The sequence below is a fragment of the Silurus aristotelis genome (assembly GCF_946808225.1).
Source record: "Silurus aristotelis genome assembly, chromosome: 14".
In the NCBI taxonomy this organism is placed as follows: domain Eukaryota; kingdom Metazoa; phylum Chordata; class Actinopteri; order Siluriformes; family Siluridae; genus Silurus; species Silurus aristotelis.
The window spans coordinates 22,677,309-22,697,587 of record NC_139587.1 but is presented as its reverse complement, the minus strand read 5'-3'; the positions used below and the strand labels follow the sequence as shown (position 1 = coordinate 22,697,587).

Genomic DNA, 20,279 nt, shown 5'->3' with positions numbered 1-20,279 from the left:
GCATCATATATCGGCTATCGGCTGTCCCGATTCGTAAATATCGGTCGACCTCTAATGGTATTGTGTGGTGTGATGGGATGTGATGGGATGTCTGGGGAAGCCGAAGCTCTTTGGTTAATGTGGTGGACTTCTGATCAGAAGGTTGTGAGTTTAAAAACCGGCGCCACTAATCTGCCACTTTTGGGCCCTAAAGCAAGGCCCCTAACCCTCGACTGCTCAGTTGTATGATGTATGTATGATGTGATGTGGTCACTAATAGACGCCACTTATACACTTTGGAGGAAACTGTTAGCACGAGGGTTTAAGAGTTGAAAGTGTGCGCGCGTTCCGTCAGCGCACACGCACCTTCTCCGCAGCCCAGAATCTGTTTCTTCCACTGCGGGCTGAACCTAACGTGCAATTCAGGGTGGACATGCCTGTCTTTCTCAGTATATCAAACACCCCCCCCCCCCTCTCTCTCTCTCTCTCTCTCTCTCTCTCTCTCTCTCTCTCTCTCTCTCTCTCTCTCTCTCTCTCTCTCTCTTTCTCTCTGGAACACATGCCATTAAAGTCGGTCGCGTCCATCCAGCCGCGCGCTGTAATTGAAATGGCGCGCGTGGCCTGAAGCGCTTTGTGCTCTGTCGTGCGGCGCGCGCCGATCCGCGTCACTCCGGTCTGGAGCGCAACACAACAAGAGGAGAGAGACAGGGACAAAAAAACGCAGAAGACTTGCAGAGACACGGGCTGGGCTGGGCATGTTAGACAAAACTAAACAAAAAATAATAATGACCATGCTTTTGAGCTTTCTTTAAAGATGGCTCCATCATCATCAAGTTTCCTCATGGTGCTTTCATCATCATCATCATCATCATAAACAATCATCTCAGATTGCATAGTAGGTAACCATCTAAACCGTTATCTCTTTCTTTCTCTCTTTCTGTGCCATCTCTTTTTTTGCGCACGCACGTATTAGTTTGGTACAGAAATGAAAAGAAAGATGCACCTAAACCCGAACGTGTGGAGTGAAAGATGCGCGTGATCGTGTGCGCAGTAGGGTGAGATGTTGATGTGTTGAGGAGGGCAGGAGCGCAGCTGATTGGAGACTAATCCCTTTTCCCCCCGGGGCCGTTTGCAGAGCCCCGAGCCAGAATTCCTGCTCAGCTCTCCTTCACTCTTATTCGGAAAGGATCTCAGCTCACACACACACACACACACACACACACACACACACACACACCAACACACACACACTGTCTCTCTGCTTCTCTCAGTCTCACACTTCAACCAAAAAAAAAACTGGAAGCGTGAAGCATAAAGACACGATCGATCTCATGCGTTAGAGAGACCCGGACTGAGCCATGACTTCCAAGGTAAGCACGCGCTTCTCTCCCCACGGAGGTGGGGTTTTTTTGTGGAGTCTCTCGGTATATCCGTGTGTGTGTGTGTGTGTGTGTGTGTGTTAAAGCCACAGCGACCTCTCATTCTGTACCCGCCGCAGATGTGGAACTGCTTTGCGTCGTTTTCTTCTTTTCTTTTTTTTTTTTTTTCTTTTTTTTCTTTTTTTTTTTTTGCGGATTGATAAAGATTATTCTCGGAAAGTTATTTCTGAAAGGCTGGAGATCTATCTAGACAATCTCTCTCTCTCTCTCTCTCTCTCTCTCTCTCTCTCTCTCTCTCTCTCTATCTATCTCTCACACACACGCACACACGCGCACGCACGCACGCACGCACGCACACACGCATATATAGAGACAGAGTTCCTGATCAGATTGCATCGGACATCCTGCGATGTTTGAAACGGTAGTGTATAACACTATTCTTTAATAAATATCTGTTTATAAACTTACACTCAAAGCTGTATTTTTAAGTGCGATCTCAAACAGCTCATTACAGGATATATAATGCATTACACAGAGGGATTATATGCATTAAATGTATTTTATATAATATAGATGAACTGTATAGTGATAACACGTGGTATTGTAACGTGTGGTTTTGAAAGTATTCACACTGTCATTGTATTAGAGAATCCTGAACCATTCATTCATTCACATTTTGGGTTGCTCTCAAGCAGAACTGGAGTTCTGGAGTTCACCTAAATATCAGGTTGCATGTAATATAACAATATTGTTTTTTTTTTGTGTTTTTATTACTGTATCACTGTAACTACACTGTAAGGTGGTTAAAAGGGGTTCATGGAAAAATTCGGATTTTTTGGTTGAAATGTCTCCAGAAATCAGTTTTTTGCAACATCAGTCATTCCTAGAAGAACCATCAATACTTCACTGTACCTCTCAGTATAATCTGCTTTACCTCTGACCCGTTTGTGTTGGTGTCTTTGACGTGTGCTACCCAGGTCTTTCCAACCCAACTTGTGTTTGTGCTTGTTGTTGAAGTTCCAACCCCAGATGGAAATGAACGCTGTTTGCCTGAAGCATTGTGCCTTGAGCAAAGCAGCCTTTAAACATCTGCTTAATATTTTCATGCGGTTCATATAGCAGCAACTGTAACTCCACAATGACAGTTTAGATTTTTGTAAATGACAGATGTGTTTCCAAAGAAAAAAAAAACACACAGGCAGAAAACCAAATCGGCCATGTTGAATGAACATGTACATGTAAGACGCACTCTGGTGTTCACTCTAACGCTTATTTGCTTCCAGCTCTGATATATTTGTAGAAGGGAACTGATTGCCCATTTTCAATTCACAGTATCCGAGTGAATACTAAAGGGCTGATTTCTACCGTATTATACTGATGTACGTTTGTGATGTGAAGCATCAGAAGTGTGATGGTGTTGGATCTGTGATCATCACAAATGTTGAGTTATTTTATGAGTTGCTCAGTAGCTCCTAGTTTTATAACCATAATGACTGTATAAGACTGTAGAAAGGACATTAATTATAATCACACACTCCAGTGCTCATGTTAGTTCTCACTCTTCAGTGTTCTGTATTGTTGAAAGATTTATGATCACACTCTTGATGTCACCCAAATGAGGATGGGTTCCACTTTTGAGTCTGGTTCCTCTCAAGGTTTCTTCCTCATAACATCTAAGGGAGTTTTTCCTTGCCACAGTCACCACGGCTGCTCATCATTCACCTTGACTGTTTTTTTTCTGTAAAGCTGCTTTGAGACAATGTTGTGAAAAGCGCTATAGAAATAAACTTGACTTGACTTGACTTGATGGTGACAAGCTTGAAGATGGAAGTCAACCTTTGATAAAAATGTATCTGATCCGGTGTTTCAGTCCGGTATCAGCCTCGATACTGATTACTCGATACTGGATCTGATTCAATCCCGATTGATATAATCTGATTAATAGATGTATTCTAGGTGTTAACAAGTCCTCCTTAGACTTTCTGCCTTTCATCATGTCAATTCCTAAATCCTGCCCAAAAGTAGAAAAGTGTCCCTTAATTGAACATGTTTTGTCTTTCTGAATATAATACTTCTCTTTTTTCCATGTCACTTGTAGATGCTGATTTATTAGGCTCCAAACCAAATCGCTGGATGTCATCAAACCTTTCACGTCTCACGCTCACGCTCACACTCACTCCCACTACCTTTAATTAGGAGTTTACACATTGTCAGTGTTCCCTGAAGGGTAGACACCTACAGTACCATTTATCCCTCTCTGTCTCTCTCCCTCTCTCATGCTCGTTAATAAGCCTCATCCTTTCCTCCCCTCCAGTTCTTGAAGGGAGAAAAAAACCCGCCATGCAAATTCCCTTGATTAGAGGTGTGCTACTAATTCTTGAGTGCAATGTGGAACGAGGTAGATGTAAGAGTGATCTTAGACGTATCGACAGGCCCGGAGCATGCATTTACGCTCAGGGAATCAGGAGAAGGACTCTGGGGAGCAGCAGTGCTGCAGGTGTGTGTGGTGTGTTTTCTGTGTGTGTGTACCCTCCGCTTAGCGTGTGTTGTGTGTGTGATCCGCAGGAGGGAAGAAGCATGTCTCGCCTCTCTTTGACCCGCTCTCCAGTGTCTCCTCTGGCAGCGCAGGGCATCCCTCTTCCTGCTCAGCTGACTAAAGCCAACGCCCCCGTTCACATCGATGTAGGAGGACACATGTACACCAGCAGCTTGGCTACACTCACAAAGTACCCAGACTCAAGGTAGGACACTTTTATATTCGGTATCAGAACGTGGTGCTCCAATTGTCATAGAGTGTCTACTCGGATGTCTTTTGAATGCTCTTTAAGTGTTTTAAATACATTTCAAATACTCTATTGGTGTTTATCTTTATTTATTGCATGTAGTATGTGTTAGAAGAACATACATTTTAATTTTACATCTCCAATATTCCCAATATTCAGCTTCAGCATGGGTCATGTCCAAATGGGTTTTTCTTAGTTTCTCCAGTTTCCTCCCACCTCTCAAAAAAAAAAAAACAAGCGAATAAATATATTGCCAATGTAATTTGTCTGAAAATGTAAACGTTGACACATGCGTGGTATATTCCCATGTCACGCACGGTGTTCCCGGGATAGGATCTGGATTCGATGTCAGCCTGACTAGCAAAAAGCATTAAATATTTAGAAAACCAAAATAAATTCAACTCTAGTCATTTCTGTTTTAGTTATGGTGCTAGGGTGAATCATACACAAGACAGCTTGATGAACTTTCATGGAATTCCATTACATTTAACAGAAGAATCAAAAGTAATTTTAGACTAGTTTAATTTAGATTTGTCAGTGCTTTTAGAACATCCCATTCCCATTCCCATTCCATTTGCTGTTATAATAACCTCCACTCTTCTGGGAAGATATTCCACTAGATTTTGACATGTGTATGTGTAGCTTTGTGCTCATTCAACCACAAGAGTAAAGTCAGATCCTCCTGTAGGGTGAGGAGGCCTGGGGTGCAATCAGTGTTCCAATTCATCCCAAAAATGTTCAAATCTTCCACTTTCATGTAAACATTACCTTCTTGTAGATGGCTTTGTGCACAGGGGTTTTGTCATGCTGGAACAGGTTTGTGTCTCCTAGTAAAAGTGAGAGGAAATTTAATGCTACAGCATCCAGAGACGTCCTATAACAAATGTATGTGTCCAACTTTGTGGTAACAGTTTGGAAGAAAATGCATATGGCTGAAAAATTGGGTCTCCCAATATTTGTGTCTATATAGTGATGTGCTGTCTATCAGCTACACATGATAACATAGGCAAGCAGATTTATGTTCAATTGCAGGAGTTATAAATGATCATACATGTTAAGTGTTCATGAAAACATTCTTCAAAAATGCTTACAAATTGATCTTTGGTTCTTTGTTTCTTTACTGGCAAATGTGTTGAAATTTTTGGTGGTAATCACATATAGACCACAATTGGGTTGTGAACAGTTTGTGATCTTTTAATGACCGCAGAGCCAGAATTTAATGCAAATGTTTATTTACTGACCAGTCAAAATCAAGAGCTCTTCCACTATGAGTTTTCCTTTAGAGGTTTGACATTTGGAGTAGATTTCAACAGTTTGAGTCTTAGTTTGTATATTAGTGAAAACTATATGGTCAACTTAAATTTTGCTGTACACACAAGCAGCACTGGTACGTACGAAGATCCGAAATGCATCTCTAAAATGCATCTCCCTCAGTCGCATCCTTGTCCGTGTATTTGTAACTGAACTATCAGCAGAAGTGCTGAACTCACTGAGACAAAAAGCACTATTGCGTGGAAAAGCTGATGTGCACTTAATGGTGTCAAAGCTGTCATTTGTATGGAAGTATAAAAAGAGGAGGAAACTGTAGGGACGAAATCTTGCAGGAAAGAAAGCTGATGCTATGTCAATGCTACGGCGTGTCTCATGGACGCTCCAGTGAAACCATATTTGGACATCGTCTATAGGTCTTTTGATTCACTTTCTATTTGAGTCAATCACTCGAACGATAAAAAGCAGAATTCCCACTTGTGGTGCTGTGAAATTCCTACCTGCTGCATTTCAACCTCAATCCTCCAAGGTCCCTCTGATAATTCACTCCCCCATGAGAGGCGGGTGGAAAAGAGCACCACCTGTTAGGAAAGGAAGAGTATGAAGAGAGTGAGAGCAGAGCACACCCTCACATCTGCTCAGCTTAACACATGCCATGGCCTTCTCTGATTTAATAACGTAGATAGAGAGACACGGAGGAGGAGGAGAGCAGCGTAGGGGAATGGGGGTGTGGGGGGGGGGCGTTGGTGCAGGCAGCATTTTAATTGCTTTTTAGAGGAAAAAAAAAGAAAAAGAAACGGAGATGAAAAACTAAGATTGCCTGAAGCTATATGGTGAAATTCTAACTGGGGGAACTGCAAGACCATATGAGAAAAGAAGCACCGCAGGCACAAATGGGGGAATTGGTTTTCTTATTAAGTGTTTTGCATCAGTTTCCAGAATAGGAGGGAGGAAGAGAGAGAGAGAGAGAGAGAGAAAGAGAGAAAGAGAGAGAGAGAGAGAGAGAGAGAGAGAGAGAGAGAGAGAGAGAGAGAGAGAGAACATGAAATGAAATGGGAACATCTTTGCAATGACAAGATTTAAGTTGATTTAACACAAGAGCAGAAATAGCATAAGACATGAAACCAAATGTTCGGCCTCATTCTTCAAACCAGGTTAAACAATAAAACTCATTATTCTCACTATAAAATTGTCATAAACCTCCAGTTGTGATTATTACTCAGCCTCTGCATCAGGGTTGAATTCACAATCTGTTTTTGTTGTTATTGTTGTTGTTGTTGTTGTTGTGTCCTCATCAGAATCAGTCGGCTGTTTAATGGCACAGAGCCCATCGTGTTGGACAGTCTGAAGCAGCACTACTTTATTGACCGGGACGGGGAAATTTTCCGTTACATTCTCAGCTACCTTCGCACCAGCAAACTGCTCCTTCCTGAAGACTTCAAGGTAAAAATTAGTATCTATCTATCTATCTATCTATCTATCTATCTATCTATCTATCTATCTATCTATCTATCTATCTATCTATCTATCTATCTATCTATCTATCTATCTGTCTATCTGTCTGTCTGTCTGTCTGTCTGTCTGTCTGTCTGATATAAATTTTTTATTTTCAGATAAAAAAAAAAATACAACCTTTTTTTCCAGTTTAAAAATTTTATAATATAGTTGAAATATAGAATTTTTTTTAATTTGTAATATATTGTTATGGCTTTCTGAAATTGTGTGTTAGTCTCATTATCTGTATGCTAGACTGTATCTATGTGCTGGATGAACACAATGACAATAAAATGTAACAGTAAAATGTGATGTTGTACAAACCAGACCTGAATAGTGAAAATGCACTCATTTGTGAAAATGACTAGCACTAAGTTAGCATGGCTAGCCAATTTATGGTAGCAATTCACAATTGCTTTGTTTTATATATGTTAATAGATTTAGCTACTGGTAAATACATTTCTGAGAAAATGGCAAACCCGAATCAGATTTTGAAAACTGGTTCAACTTTATGAGTTACACTATTTAACTAACTTGGCTATTTATGTTCTACTGTATATGTATATACAAATTACTGAATATATGATTAATCAGGATGCAGATATTGAAATCTCAAGTGTCTACCTGTGAAAAATGCAGATTCTTTTATAAACTGTTTGCTAGCCACTAGCTATTTAAATTGAAAGGACGTGGCATTCCTGATGCTCATAAGACATGAATAGTCATTCTGATTTCATTTTGGTATTTGTAATAAGGTTAAATGTGTAAAGTTGTTTCTAGAATTTGATTTGTAATGGGTTATTTGTGACCTGGCCATGGAAACTTCAAGTTGCACATTTTGTTTTTTGGTTGCAGCCCAACCAATAAAACATATCCGTATCATTAACAGCAGTCCGGACGGTCTCGTCTACAACTCCCAGCTCCGTCTAAAGTTCTCTGAGATGCTGTGAAATGATGCATAGACAGCAGCAATAGCTCCAATCATTACATCTCATTACACTCAAGCTTCACAGTTCAGCCATCACACTCTTCACCCTATTCCAAGCTGGAAAATATGCAAATAGGGGCGACTGACTGAATTGATCATCATTTGCAGCCCCATCGAAATGCTGCAGGGTTTTAATTGTGCTAAGCACGTGACTTTGACACGCAGGGTTCACAAGATCAATCTGTTTGCCTTCCTAGCATATCCAAAACGGCACTGACTCGCTCATCAACTCATTCACTCTTTGAAAATGTTTGCAAATTTATAACAGTGAAAGCTGTAATTCATTGCGAGTCTGAGGCACTTGTTACTTCAGATATATACTTAGTCGCTTGTCCCCTCAGGGAAATTTTGTAAAGTGTCGAATGCAATTCGGACTTTTTCAGCTAATGGAATTGCAATTCAGTGCGCTTTTATCAATTTCTTTGTCTAGTAGTGGCTTCAAAGCGCTGCAGCAATCACGAGGAGCTATTGAGTGGTCTTCCTTTATAGTTCTCTGCATTTACTGGATTAAGGTTGTTCAGAATGTTGCCTTGTAGAAGTCTCGACATATCTAACCCTCGATACAGACTGAGGATGAATAGCACCCTAAGACTTATATTTCCCTTTGAATTATTTCAAGCCTCAAGGCTTAAAGTGTTAGCATGCATGATGACAAGAAGAGAGAGAGAGAGAGAGAGAGAGAGAGAGAGAGAAAGAGAGAGAGAGAGTGAGAGAGAGAGAGAGAGAGAGAGAGAGAGAGAGAGAGAGAGAGAGAGAGAGAGAGAGAAATAGGCAGACGGGGTGGGGCAAGGGGCAAGCAAAAGCAGCTTCTTTTTTGTGTGCATATTGAAGGTATGGAGTCTTAGACGCCGACTGCTATTGTTCATGGTGGCATAGCCTGCAGAAAAATTAGTAGTTCGTACATGGTGGAGATGAAGAGCTAACTTTTCGGAGATGCAGCGAGAAAGAGATTGGTGTTGCAGAAGCAGCTCAACTGGAAACACATCACAGAGCTTAATGGCAAATGGACAGAATAAAGAGGAAAAGAGCGTGCGAGAGAGAGAGCGAGAGAGAGAGAGAGAGAGAGAGAGAGAGAGAGAGAGAGAGAGAGAGAGAGGGAGAAGATGAGAGAGAAGATGAGAGAGTTTCTGACTACCTCCAGTGGTGTTGCCTGCTTCAGGATAAGTGTGATTTAAGGTTGCCAAGTCTTCAAAAGACAAATAAATGAACCCAGAACAATTTGAAACACTCCAAAATAATCATGCATGCGTGTGTTAACAATTGCAGGATGTTATAGAGTAAATAAATATGCTCGGATTCTTTGCATGTACCTCGAGGAATGTTCTATTACTGTTGTTGTTGTTGTTATTATTATTATAGTCATATTATCTTAAATAACAGTAAAAGAGAGTAAACTAATTCACTAAGACAGCAAGCGCATCCATTTTGTATGAAGAAAAATCCATATAGATTTAATACCATAATATGCTAAATTACTCAGCTCCTATTCCTGATATACTACTTTATCTGCTATTTCTGTATATTTTAATACCACCATATACTGTACATGGGAATTTGTTCGAGCATACTTTTTGCATAAAACAAATATTACCTATTTGGCTTACAAACTACTGCTTTTATAATTCAAAGAATCTGGCAACCGCAATAAGCATGTCAGTCTTTAACCTGTCCTTTTGACTGTTAACAAACAAAAATCAGTTTAGTTTGTATTATTTTTTGGTTTGCTGAAATAAGAAATGTATCTGTTGTTGAGCGAGCTAGTTTCCGTCTGTGTGGTTTTAATTCAAGTGAGTAGCAGTGCCATCTGGTCTGGTGGAAAATGGTAGGCGTAAAAGGGCTGGGGTGAAGTAGCTTCAGGGTACTGAGACCCTCAGGCCAATACAGCCAATCTGTGCTTTCAAACTGTAGTGTGTGTGTGTGTGTGTGTGTGTGTGTGTGTGTGTGTGTGTGTGTGTGTGTGTGTGTGTGTGTGTGTGTGTGTGTGTGTGTGTGTGGTGTAGCATAGTATGAGAAATTTTACAGACCTACATGGTTCTGGGAGGTAGTATGGCTGTCGTAGTGTAGTGAGTAGTGATTCCAAAACTATTGTTTTCCCTTGTAACCATTTTGATTCCCCATTTAGGAACGTGTGGCTATAGCTAAAATGCCATGTTAATGTCACAAAGCACAATATCTTGTACTAATTTAACAATAGAGCATAAGAATTGTAAGGTTTACAACTATGGTTACTATGGTTAATATTACCAACAGTGGTGGTAATAAAGAAAAACAATCTGTACTAGTCATAGTCATATTCTTCAGTTCCTTCATGAATAAAAACACAGATTGAATCTGGTGGTAGCTAATATCTGGGAAAGGATGTAGCCATGTGCTGTTTTATTGTTGTGTAGCATGTGTCATAAAACACTGGTGTTATACAGTAGCACGTCAGTTCAATCTGTAAATTCAGGCAACAAAACAAAACAAATCTGACCCGGTAAATGATTATATATCAATGATGAAATGCTAATATTTTCTTTATTATGTACTGTTTACCTTTAAAAGAAGATTTGCTTTAAATTAGAGGGGGTAGCTCAGTGGTTAAGGCATTTGACACTTGATCAGAAGGTTACTAGTTCAAATCCCAGCACCACCAAGCTGCTGTGCCTTTGAGCAAGGCTCCCTAACCCTCAACTGTTCCGCTATAAGTCGCTCTAGATAAGGGCATCTGCCTAATGCCATAAATGTTGATCTTCTAAATTTAATTTCAGTTCTTGGCTAATCTCCAAGCAGTTTTGTTCTGTTCATGTGACAGTGCCCAGCTAGCATGGATTGCATGTTGATTTTAAGGCTAACTGGACCAATCATTTGAAAGGATCGATTGCTTTACTGCTATTAAAAACACATTCCTTCACCCATTCCCATGACTAAAATCTGCTTCCTGCTCTTCTGTAGGAGATCCAGCTGCTGTACGAGGAGGCGCGTTATTACCAGCTGAGCCCTATGGTGAAGGAGCTGGAGCGCTGGAAGCAGGAGCGAGAGCAGCGACGAGGAGCTCAGCCCTGCGAATGCCTGGTAGTGCGCGTGACCCCTGACCTGGGCGAGAGGATTGCCCTGAGTGGAGACAAAGCTCTCATTGAGGAGATCTTCCCCGAGACGGGAGACGTCATGTGCAACTCGGTCAACGCCGGCTGGAACCAGGACCCCACTCACGTCATTCGATTTCCTCTAAACGGATACTGCAGACTCAATTCTGTACAGGTAGAGTCACATGGTTCATACTCAGCCTTCATTACCTGAAAAAATTTTCTTTATGACGAAACCTACTCACTTTTATTTAATCCTGAAGAGTTTAGATATTTAGAAGAGTGTAGCAGTGGCAGGAATGTGGATAATTAACATTATTTGCTCCCAAAACCAAGCACCAACTTTCAGCTAAATTGAGAACTTTCTCAGTGTTGGGCTAGCATCACATTTCTTCAAGGCTTAGCCACAGATATTATCCATAATTATTTCATTTCCAGTTTGAGGTTATGGGGAGTTCTGTGCTTTAAGATTTGAACAATTTCTTGGACTTGAAATTCATAAGCCTCCATTCAACTACTTTGCCAGTATGTGAATGACTGGACTGACTTTCATAATTGTAAGTTAAGTAGCACTAGCTAGCATTAGCTAATCTAGAGTGCAAGCAGAACCTTTAATACATGTACTAAGAACTATTTATTTCTTTATTATATATCTTTTTTTTCTTCTTGTGGTATTTGCTGCTTCACACACTCACCCTTTACCATTTTCGTCTCTGATTTAAGTAATTTAGGTCAGTGATGTGTACATATGATGTGAGTGATCATGAAGGAGACGGTGTGTTCACGGAAAAGTTTGAGATGCTAGAAAGAATGTTAGAAAGCAGGACTGGAGCACGAGTGTCACACAGGAAGAAGTGCAGAGAGCTGTTGTGAGAAGGAGAGGATGAAGCTGGCAGGTGTTGAGAAAGGTGTAGATACACAGCTGCAAAGGTGCAGTTCTGCCCCACGAGATGTTATTACATCCCCCATAGGGACCGTAGCGATACCACCGACTTTATTTTCAACCCAATACTGAGTAAGACGTTAAGTCTCCTGATAAGGAAACAGACACATATACCTTCAGGCCGTCCAAAATGTCAATAAATGAACACAGTAAAATGTGACTTGATTTACGGAACATTTTCTACATGATTTTATTTTCTTTGTAGACACGCATGGAGTCGTCTCTCCGAATTTTGGCTCTTAATTTGACAACAGTGTCATGTGCGACGTGTTGACCACGTTTCCGGTGCAACTTTGTAACAGCTTTCTAATGTTTTTTTTGTTGTCAAAGGCATTCTTAAAAGAAAATCTTTGAAAAACATTTTTCTAAAAATCATTAATTTTGTATAGACACTTGAGGCACCTTGTACATTGAAATCTTTGAAATCTTCTGTACATAAAAAGTAAATATTTTAGTGGCAAGGAAAAACTCCCTGAGACATCATGAGTAACAAGTTTTGAGAACACTTAGAAGACTCTAAAAGAAACCCATTCCCACCTGGGTGACTCTGGATAGTGAAGTGATAAACTATTGCACGTCCACAGCTGTATAATATAAAATCACACCACTGTAGGTGCGTTCAAATGATCTTTCATGGTGTTATAGTTTATTATATGATTACAGTGGGTGGCAAATCTTAATTACATTTGAATACATACTGGTGAGATTCTGTTTAATAAATCCATGTACACACAGTATTGACTTTTTGACGACTATATAAGGATCCATTTTGGATTATAAACTTTCGGATCACAAGTATGGAAACTTGAGAATTAATTAATTTGTCTCAAATTTCCTGCCTTCACCTGTTCATGAAGTGCTGCAACCACACACACACACACACACACACACACACACACACACACACACACACACACACACACATTGTAATGTAGGGCACCTCTAATGTAGGGATATAGAGAGCTGTAAATGAGTGGAGAAATCGAGGGGGAAATGATATGCATAATTTATTTTTAACTCTTCCTCAAGACAAATCCCTTATTTAAAAAAAAAAAAAAAAGCGCTCCAGCATATGTGCCTGCGGCGGTTTAAACACACATATTACATTTTTAATACCTACTTTGGTTTCTTTAAACAAACTAAACTGGTTTGCACTCATTTTTACACACACTTAATTGACTTACAGTATAACTAATCGCTGCATCTGCTAACACTGTTTTTCCCGCCTTTGCACACTCGACTAATTGTATCACGCTAGAAGTGCAGTTCTTTTTTTCACTTTGCCACATTTCAGCCAGTCTTCAGCCCAAGCAGTCATAAGTGCCATGAATTAAAATAGCCAGAGTAATTAATTTAAAAGGGGACAGACAGAGAGACAGAGACACAAATACACAGAAAGACAGCGGGTCAGAGATAGAGAGATAGAGAGAGAGAGAGAGAGAGAGAGAGAGAGAGAGAGAGAGAGAGAGAGAGAGAGAGAGAGAGAGAGAGAGAGAAAGAGAGAGAGACAATGAGAGAAACACAGAATTAGAGAGCCAGAGACAAAAAAGTCAGTAATAAAGAGGCGAAGATGGAGTCAGAGTGGAAGTTAGTCAGTGAGTCAAAATAATAAAGAGAGGTGTGCAGAGACAAGGTGAGACACTTAAAGACAGAGAAAGAGCGAAAGAATGAGAGAGACCGAGAGAGACCAAGAGAGACAAAACCTGAGACAGGAGAGAATCAGAAAAGACTGAGACAAAGAGAGTTAGAGATACAGAGAGAAAGTATAGGAGAGAGCAAAAGAGACAAAACCAGACAGAGGAAAAGAGATAAGATTAAGAGACAGGAGGATAAGACAAAGAAAGAGAGACTCAAAGAAAGTAAGAAAGGTAGAGAAGACAGAGAGATACAGAGACAGAGGAAAGGAATAAGAAAGAGAGACAAAGGGAGACAAAAACATTGAGAGGGAAAGAGATCAAAAATAAAAGAAAGTAGGATGAGACAAAAAGAGACAAACACAGATATATAGACACAGATAAAGAGAAAGAATGAGAGACAGAGTTATGGCTATAAAAATTGTTTCAGCAATGCACATGACTCCTGCATCGTGTTTTTCCGTGTTATTCACATAAGATTTCAACCTCTAATTCATTTGGTTGCCACTTTTATTTCCATTCACACAGAGAACTCAGGAAAGTGGCATGTGCTTGTTGCGTCACCTGATTTTCTCTACCTGAGGAACACATGAGACAAAATCATTTCCCCTGTAATACGTCCTGAAATTGTTCCAGAGGTTTCCAGAGTGTGTATAAGGGTGGACATTTTACTCACGGCCCGTGATTCGCCCGAGTGTTATTATTTTTTTTTCCCCGTCTGAGGAACTTTTTATCTGCCTCACTTGCCTTGAGGCAGAACTTTCGTTTTCATGTGAAGCACACTTGAAAGGAGTGGAGGAGTAAGTGAATACTCCAGACTGCATGTGTTGAATTTCAAAAAAAGAAAAAAATCTACAAGTACTGCAGCAGATAAAACATGCCAGTGATCTGTGGACAAGTAAGTGACAGGCTTTGCAGAGAGCCCACTCGTCTATGGATCTCCGAGTGTGTAGTGTGTGTGGTCTTAAGGTTGGGGTTGGGGTTGGGGTTGGGGTTTCGGGTGTTTGGGGGGGGGGGGGGGGGTTTGCTTTTGACTCCTCATCAAACTCCAGTAAACAGCTGCAGGGAGAGTCTGATCGCTCTCTCATCTTCACTGGACCGTCTGAGGAGGAAAATGTTGCCAGCGAATAAACATGTAAAGATAAAATAGAGATAAAATGCTCTAAATAAGGAAGAAAACAAATTGCATGGTGGCATGCTGGTGCGGGAAAGTAGTTAAGGATAGGCTGGTGTGATGCGTCCTGTGAAAGTTATTAACACACTCTGAGGTTGATTAGTTTGCCAATAACAGCATTTCCCAGAGCACTTGGGACATCAATTACTGGTCTTTACTGGTAATCGGTTGCCTTCTTTAAGTGGCATGTTATGTTTAGTGGGTAACAATAGAACACATTTGTCAACTGTCAACTGTAGATCAAATGTTGACCACTACTGGACACCATTAAAGACCATTAGAACATCATTAGATCCAGAAGTTTCTACAGTGGTTTCTTTGGATCGATGATAAAACATTGAATGGAAAACATTTGGTTATGGCATTTAATGGTTGATGGTTTGTGATGGAATTTGTTCCGGAAACTCAGCAGGCACTATAGACGTTAGGAGAAGCTGCTTTTGTGTTTGTCAAAATGGTAGCAGAAAAAAACCCCAGCACCGTTGTAGGTTACAGAATAAATGGAACGTACGCCAGCAATAAATATTGTGATATTTTATAGTTAAAGATTTTATTCTTGTAGCAAAAGATGTTCTCAGCATTTCCCTAGAGAGAAATATTCAGGAAGTGTTCTGTATGAGCGCAGTCATATCATGAAATGAGCTGGTTTTCGTGTTCGATATGGAAAAACGAGATGCCTGTAAACGTCTGTTTGGACATCATGTATGTTATTGAACTAGCAAACTAACCACAGTGATTCATTTAATATAATCATTTGGTTGATAGGGTGTATTTGGCTAGATTTGTCCATTGTTATATAAAATAAAGCTGCAGAATATGACCTTGGAGCTGACCACCTGTGTCTGTGGTAAATGTAAAAAAGTATACCTGAAGCTAGTCAGTTAGCTAGCTACCTTAGCGGATGAACACAATCTTGGCTGTTCTGTCTGCAGTTAAAAGCACTCACATGACAACATGATTGTACAAATTGAAGTACATGAAAATGAAACGAAAACCATTGTAAATAATGTTAGCAGTTAGCAAGCTGGTTTGAGCAGCAGGTGAACACATCTTTAAAGGACTTATCTTTATATAGATTAGATTATGAGTAAAGATGCCGAAATATGCCTAGGTTGTTAGGTTTTAGTCATTTCACCATAAGAAATTAGCAAAAATATACAAAGAATGGCATGTAATGAATCACTAATATTAGCTAAGTTAGCTAGTTAATTAACTAGGCATGACCTAACTAGGCATGACCCAGTGGCTAAAAATGTATGTTATAATCATTTTTATTTTGGACATGATAGGTTCAAAAATCATACCATAACGCTTTTTGACATTGAGGCATAGTAATTAATGTATTAATCTAACTTCATATTTCATTGTACAAAAGAACATGATTAGCCATGATCAAACTTGTCTTGTTTCTCTAAATTGACCAATCATAAATGAATAAAGAATTAAATGTGAATACTTCGCTGACATTAGCCTCACCTTTTTAATTTGCATAGGTGCTGGAGAGATTGTTCCAGAAAGGCTTCACCATGGTGGCATCATGTGGTGGAGGAGTGGACTCGTCTCAGTTCAGCGAGTACATCCTGAGCCGTGAGGACAGACGCTGTCAGACCATCCACACGCCCATCCGGATAAAACAGGAGCCGCTGGACTAGCGCATCGCCTCCTCGCCTCCGTCGCACCCGCAAAACATCAGCTGTGGACTAGAATGAGCCGAGTGTGTACTTCTTTACTGGCTCACTGGACTGTTGATGAGCCCATTCTGATGGACCTCTGTGATAACTATAAAAGACATCTGACTGAACACTAAGACTCACTAGAGAGATGTTTTTAAAAAAAAAGACAAAAAAGAAAAAAGTCAAGATTGCATTCTGTATAATTTGGTCTTCCACTTACATTAACACTGTTGCTCTATTATTCAGTCATGACATTGTGTTCGAAGCAGAAATTCCTTTTTTTGCACACTAATCTGCATTCCAGGGTTCCCCCCCCACTGTGGAACATCTCACCCTCCGGTCTTCTGTATATCACACCCTTGCATGTTCTCACCATCGTTCCTGCGTGTTTTTATGATGACTGTGGAGTGTAGAAAAGCTGGCTGACATTGTGGTCAAAATGACCACAAAAAAAACCTTCTCTGAATATCCTCCGATGATGCAACAGCGACATAGTGAATGAACCAAGATGTGGTTTTAAATCTTATTTACAAATTTCAAACTTCATCAGATTTCATGGTTCAATAGATATATTCAATAGAGTTGGTATCAAAAGGTTTCGAAACGTCTGCGATTTCATCATGAACAGCAAGTTGGGTCAAAGAGTAAAACAAAAGAGTGAAATTCTGCATAAAACTTGCCAAATCTGCCACAGAGACGTTTGACATGATTACGAGTTTATGGCGATGCTGCAACGAGTGTGTGAGTCGAGGTGTTTTGACCAGCATCATCACGGAAGACAGCAACAGATCAGGAAGACCTTTAACAATCTCATCCCCTTAAAATATCAAAAACATCCGGCAATTTGGCGCATGATGATGGTCAGAGAACAATCAACACCTTTTCACTTCCGCACCCACCCGATTTGCCAGATTTCGTTCCTGCGGACTTCGCCACCTTCCCGAAGATGAAGATCCAGCTCAAAGGTCCGCGTTTTGACACCATTGTGGCGATCCAGCGCGAAATCGAAAGAAGGTGCTTGACACTTTTCGAAAAGAAAACTTCCAGGACACATTCAAGAAGTGGAAGGAACGATGGGAGCGCTGTACTGCTGTGCAAGGGGACTATTTTAAAGATGACGGTGTGTCAACGTAGATAAATAAAGTACTTTCTTGTAAACAGAGATTGCCTCGAAACCTTTTAATACCACCTCCTAAATATTTTAAATCTGATACAATATGGAAATCCCTAGATCCATGAATCGGAGAACAATACTCTAGTAGATCATCAGGAGATCACCAAATCCTCTTCTGTAAGAGATTTATTTTGACCTGGGAGTGTGGAATTACTCTTGCAATGTCAGAGTCATACTGGCCAATAGTATGGAGAAGAGGGCAGATAGTGCTTTCCTCTGATTGTGTTCAGCCAAACTCTGTTGGCATATGAGCAGAAAAAACTGAAGGAAGCATGTTCCAGCCCACACCCTTGTTCATGTGGGAATCGACAATGGCTTGAAATTTAATAAACCATTGAGAAATCTCCATGTTGGATGTGGAACGAATTGGCTCAGACTTGATCACATGGTGCATCAGTCAGTACAGTGACAGATCTGATTCGCTCAGGTTTCTTTCACAATACAGTACAAAACACAGTGTTTACAACAGAAATAAGACCGGCCTGAAGTTTGCCAGAGTTTCTGTCATTCTCAAATTCCCTCTCTCATTTGTGTGTAATCAAATTAATTGCATGATGTTTGGAAACTCACTCTCGTGATGAAGGCAGATTTGAGTGGGATTTTTCGTTCACGAATTGATTACATTTCTGCGATACAGAATGGCCGTCAGGATTTCTACCACAGCAGTACAGGAATTAGTGTGCAGCTCAAGGCTTCTTCAAAGCTCCGGAGGAAGAAGAAAAAAAATATACATACAGGTCAGAGAGAAGCCAACCTCCTCTTCCGAACACCCCAGGAGCCGAGGTCACTTTCCCACAATCCATTTAGTCAGCCAAAAGTCCCCAAGCCAAAAAGGCCCAGTCACAATGTGGGGGAGAATAAACACGAAAGGTTACGTATGTGGCAGGAAAACACCAAATGATACTTAATGTGTTGTAAAAGTACACATCTAATAGGCCGAACGGTTTTTCCAGGACATTCTTGGCACAAGCGGATGGCAGAGGAGGGGCAAAGGCCAGAGAAATGCCAACACACTCTACACGATCACACGCTGAGTGTTAAGCGTAGAATGACACAATGAACTGCTGAGACCGAGGAGCTCGTTATGCTTTGTTATTCTTCAAATTGTTTGTTCCATCTCGGCTAGCGTGTGGGATGTTTTGGCGGCTTGATGAGGCCCTTTAGCAAATACACAAAGAAAATCTCAACTCCAGTCGTACAGCGTCTTTTTTTTTTTTTTTTTAAACCACGGGATCAGAAGTGGATCTCAGAGCTCACACTCGGACTTTCAACCTGCGCGAAAGACAAGATTCTATTTAAAAATGCTGTTCTAATTGATGTTGTGTCCAAATGTATAATTACAGTAAGGTGCAAATTTATGTACATTATTTAAATAAAATCCCTTTTTTGTTAGCGGATTCGTGTAATGCAGACGTGTGCTCCTTCTCCTTTAGTAAATGGTGTTAAAAGAATGGTTTTTTTTTTTTTTTTTTTTTTAACAAGGTTTCTGCAGGTTTCATTTACATTTACATTTGCGCCATTCAGCAGACGGCCTTATCCAGAGCGACATACACAAGATTACAAACTTAATATAAATATAACTCTTGAATTATACAAACTTGGAAAGTGCTAATTTAAGTATTTCAGGAAGAGGTAGGTCTTCAGTCGTCGCTTGAAAATAGTCAGGGACTCTGCTGTACGGACATCTAGGGGAAGTTCATTCCACCACCTCCCAGAACAGAGAAGAGCTTTGAAGTGTACTTGCCAAGTCAAATTTAAGACTTAAGACCATTAAGAATGAAATGAACACCTACTGTATATCACAACATCAAAACACACAGATAGGTTGTGTTAGCGACTGGACTTAACCGAATAAATTATCTTTTTTTTCAAGCTAGGTATCGCTAAACTTGTGAAAAATAAAATCTGTTTTATGTCTGTGGTACAATCAAAGAGATTCTTTACAATAACAGAAAGCTGATTGGTTGTTGCATGTTGGCTTCATTTGTAGTCAAAATACAGTGAATTAAATTTGAACTAGCGAAAGAAAGAACTACATGAAGTACAAAAAAAAAAATAAACATTCTAAAGTGCTGCAGGAGCATTTAAATGAGCATTAGACAGCTTTACACGGACAACAGAAGACCGGTTAAGAATGATTTAAAATCTAGAACAGTGAGTTTAAGACTTTTTTAAAAGCTAAAATTTGTATTTTTAAACTTTAGACTCTTTAGGACCCAGCAGAAACCCAGTTTCAGTTAAATCAGTTTTGCTAATATGCAAAAAGCAATGAAATTGAACAATCGTCGATCACAACGTAGTGGAGCTTTTAAATCAGCTTTCTATCCATTTTTGCAACTACTAATATTTTAGATATTTTCATAGTAACTCCTGTTCTTTTCATGGAGGCCAGTCAAATGTTCCCACAAGGTCAAAAATGTCAGATATTCCTGTGCTTGTGGGCACATTTGGCCCCCACCGTGATATTAAAACATGCTCCTTGCATGCACACGCACACACACACACCCCTATAAGTGTGCTGGCAGATCATCATGCAAATTAGATCTTGCTGGAAGCACAAGTTCAGTTGAGCGAGGTGTGATAACGGGGAACGCTGGCACTATCCACAAAGGGATAGAAAAAAATGTACAGGAACAAAAAAGTAGCAGGAAACACGGTGATTGGAAAAGATTTTTGCATTCCTACAGATCCTGAACTAAGAGAAAATGAATGACACTTGCTTTT

General features: G+C 40.1%; 1 protein-coding gene across 4 annotated transcripts; it reads left to right on the top strand.

Annotated features, from left to right (window-relative positions):
• The first annotated feature begins 94 nt into the window (after positions 1–94).
• On the top strand, positions 95–18,952 carry kctd15a (potassium channel tetramerization domain containing 15a). Of its 4 annotated transcripts, none has more exons than XM_083560897.1 (5): positions 95–1,349; positions 3,924–4,099; positions 6,709–6,853; positions 10,827–11,132; positions 16,202–18,952. In XM_083560897.1, the coding sequence occupies exons 1-5, from the start codon at positions 1,338–1,340 to the stop codon at positions 16,358–16,360; spliced, it is 798 nt and encodes a 265-aa protein (XP_083417023.1). In that variant the 5' UTR covers positions 95–1,337; the 3' UTR covers positions 16,361–18,952. The 4 variants fall into 4 exon arrangements, with proteins under 4 accessions (XP_083417023.1, XP_083417026.1, XP_083417025.1 ...); XM_083560900.1 differs by having other exon boundaries at positions 530–878; XM_083560899.1 differs by having other exon boundaries at positions 531–874.
• The last annotated feature ends 1,327 nt before the right edge of the window (positions 18,953–20,279 follow it).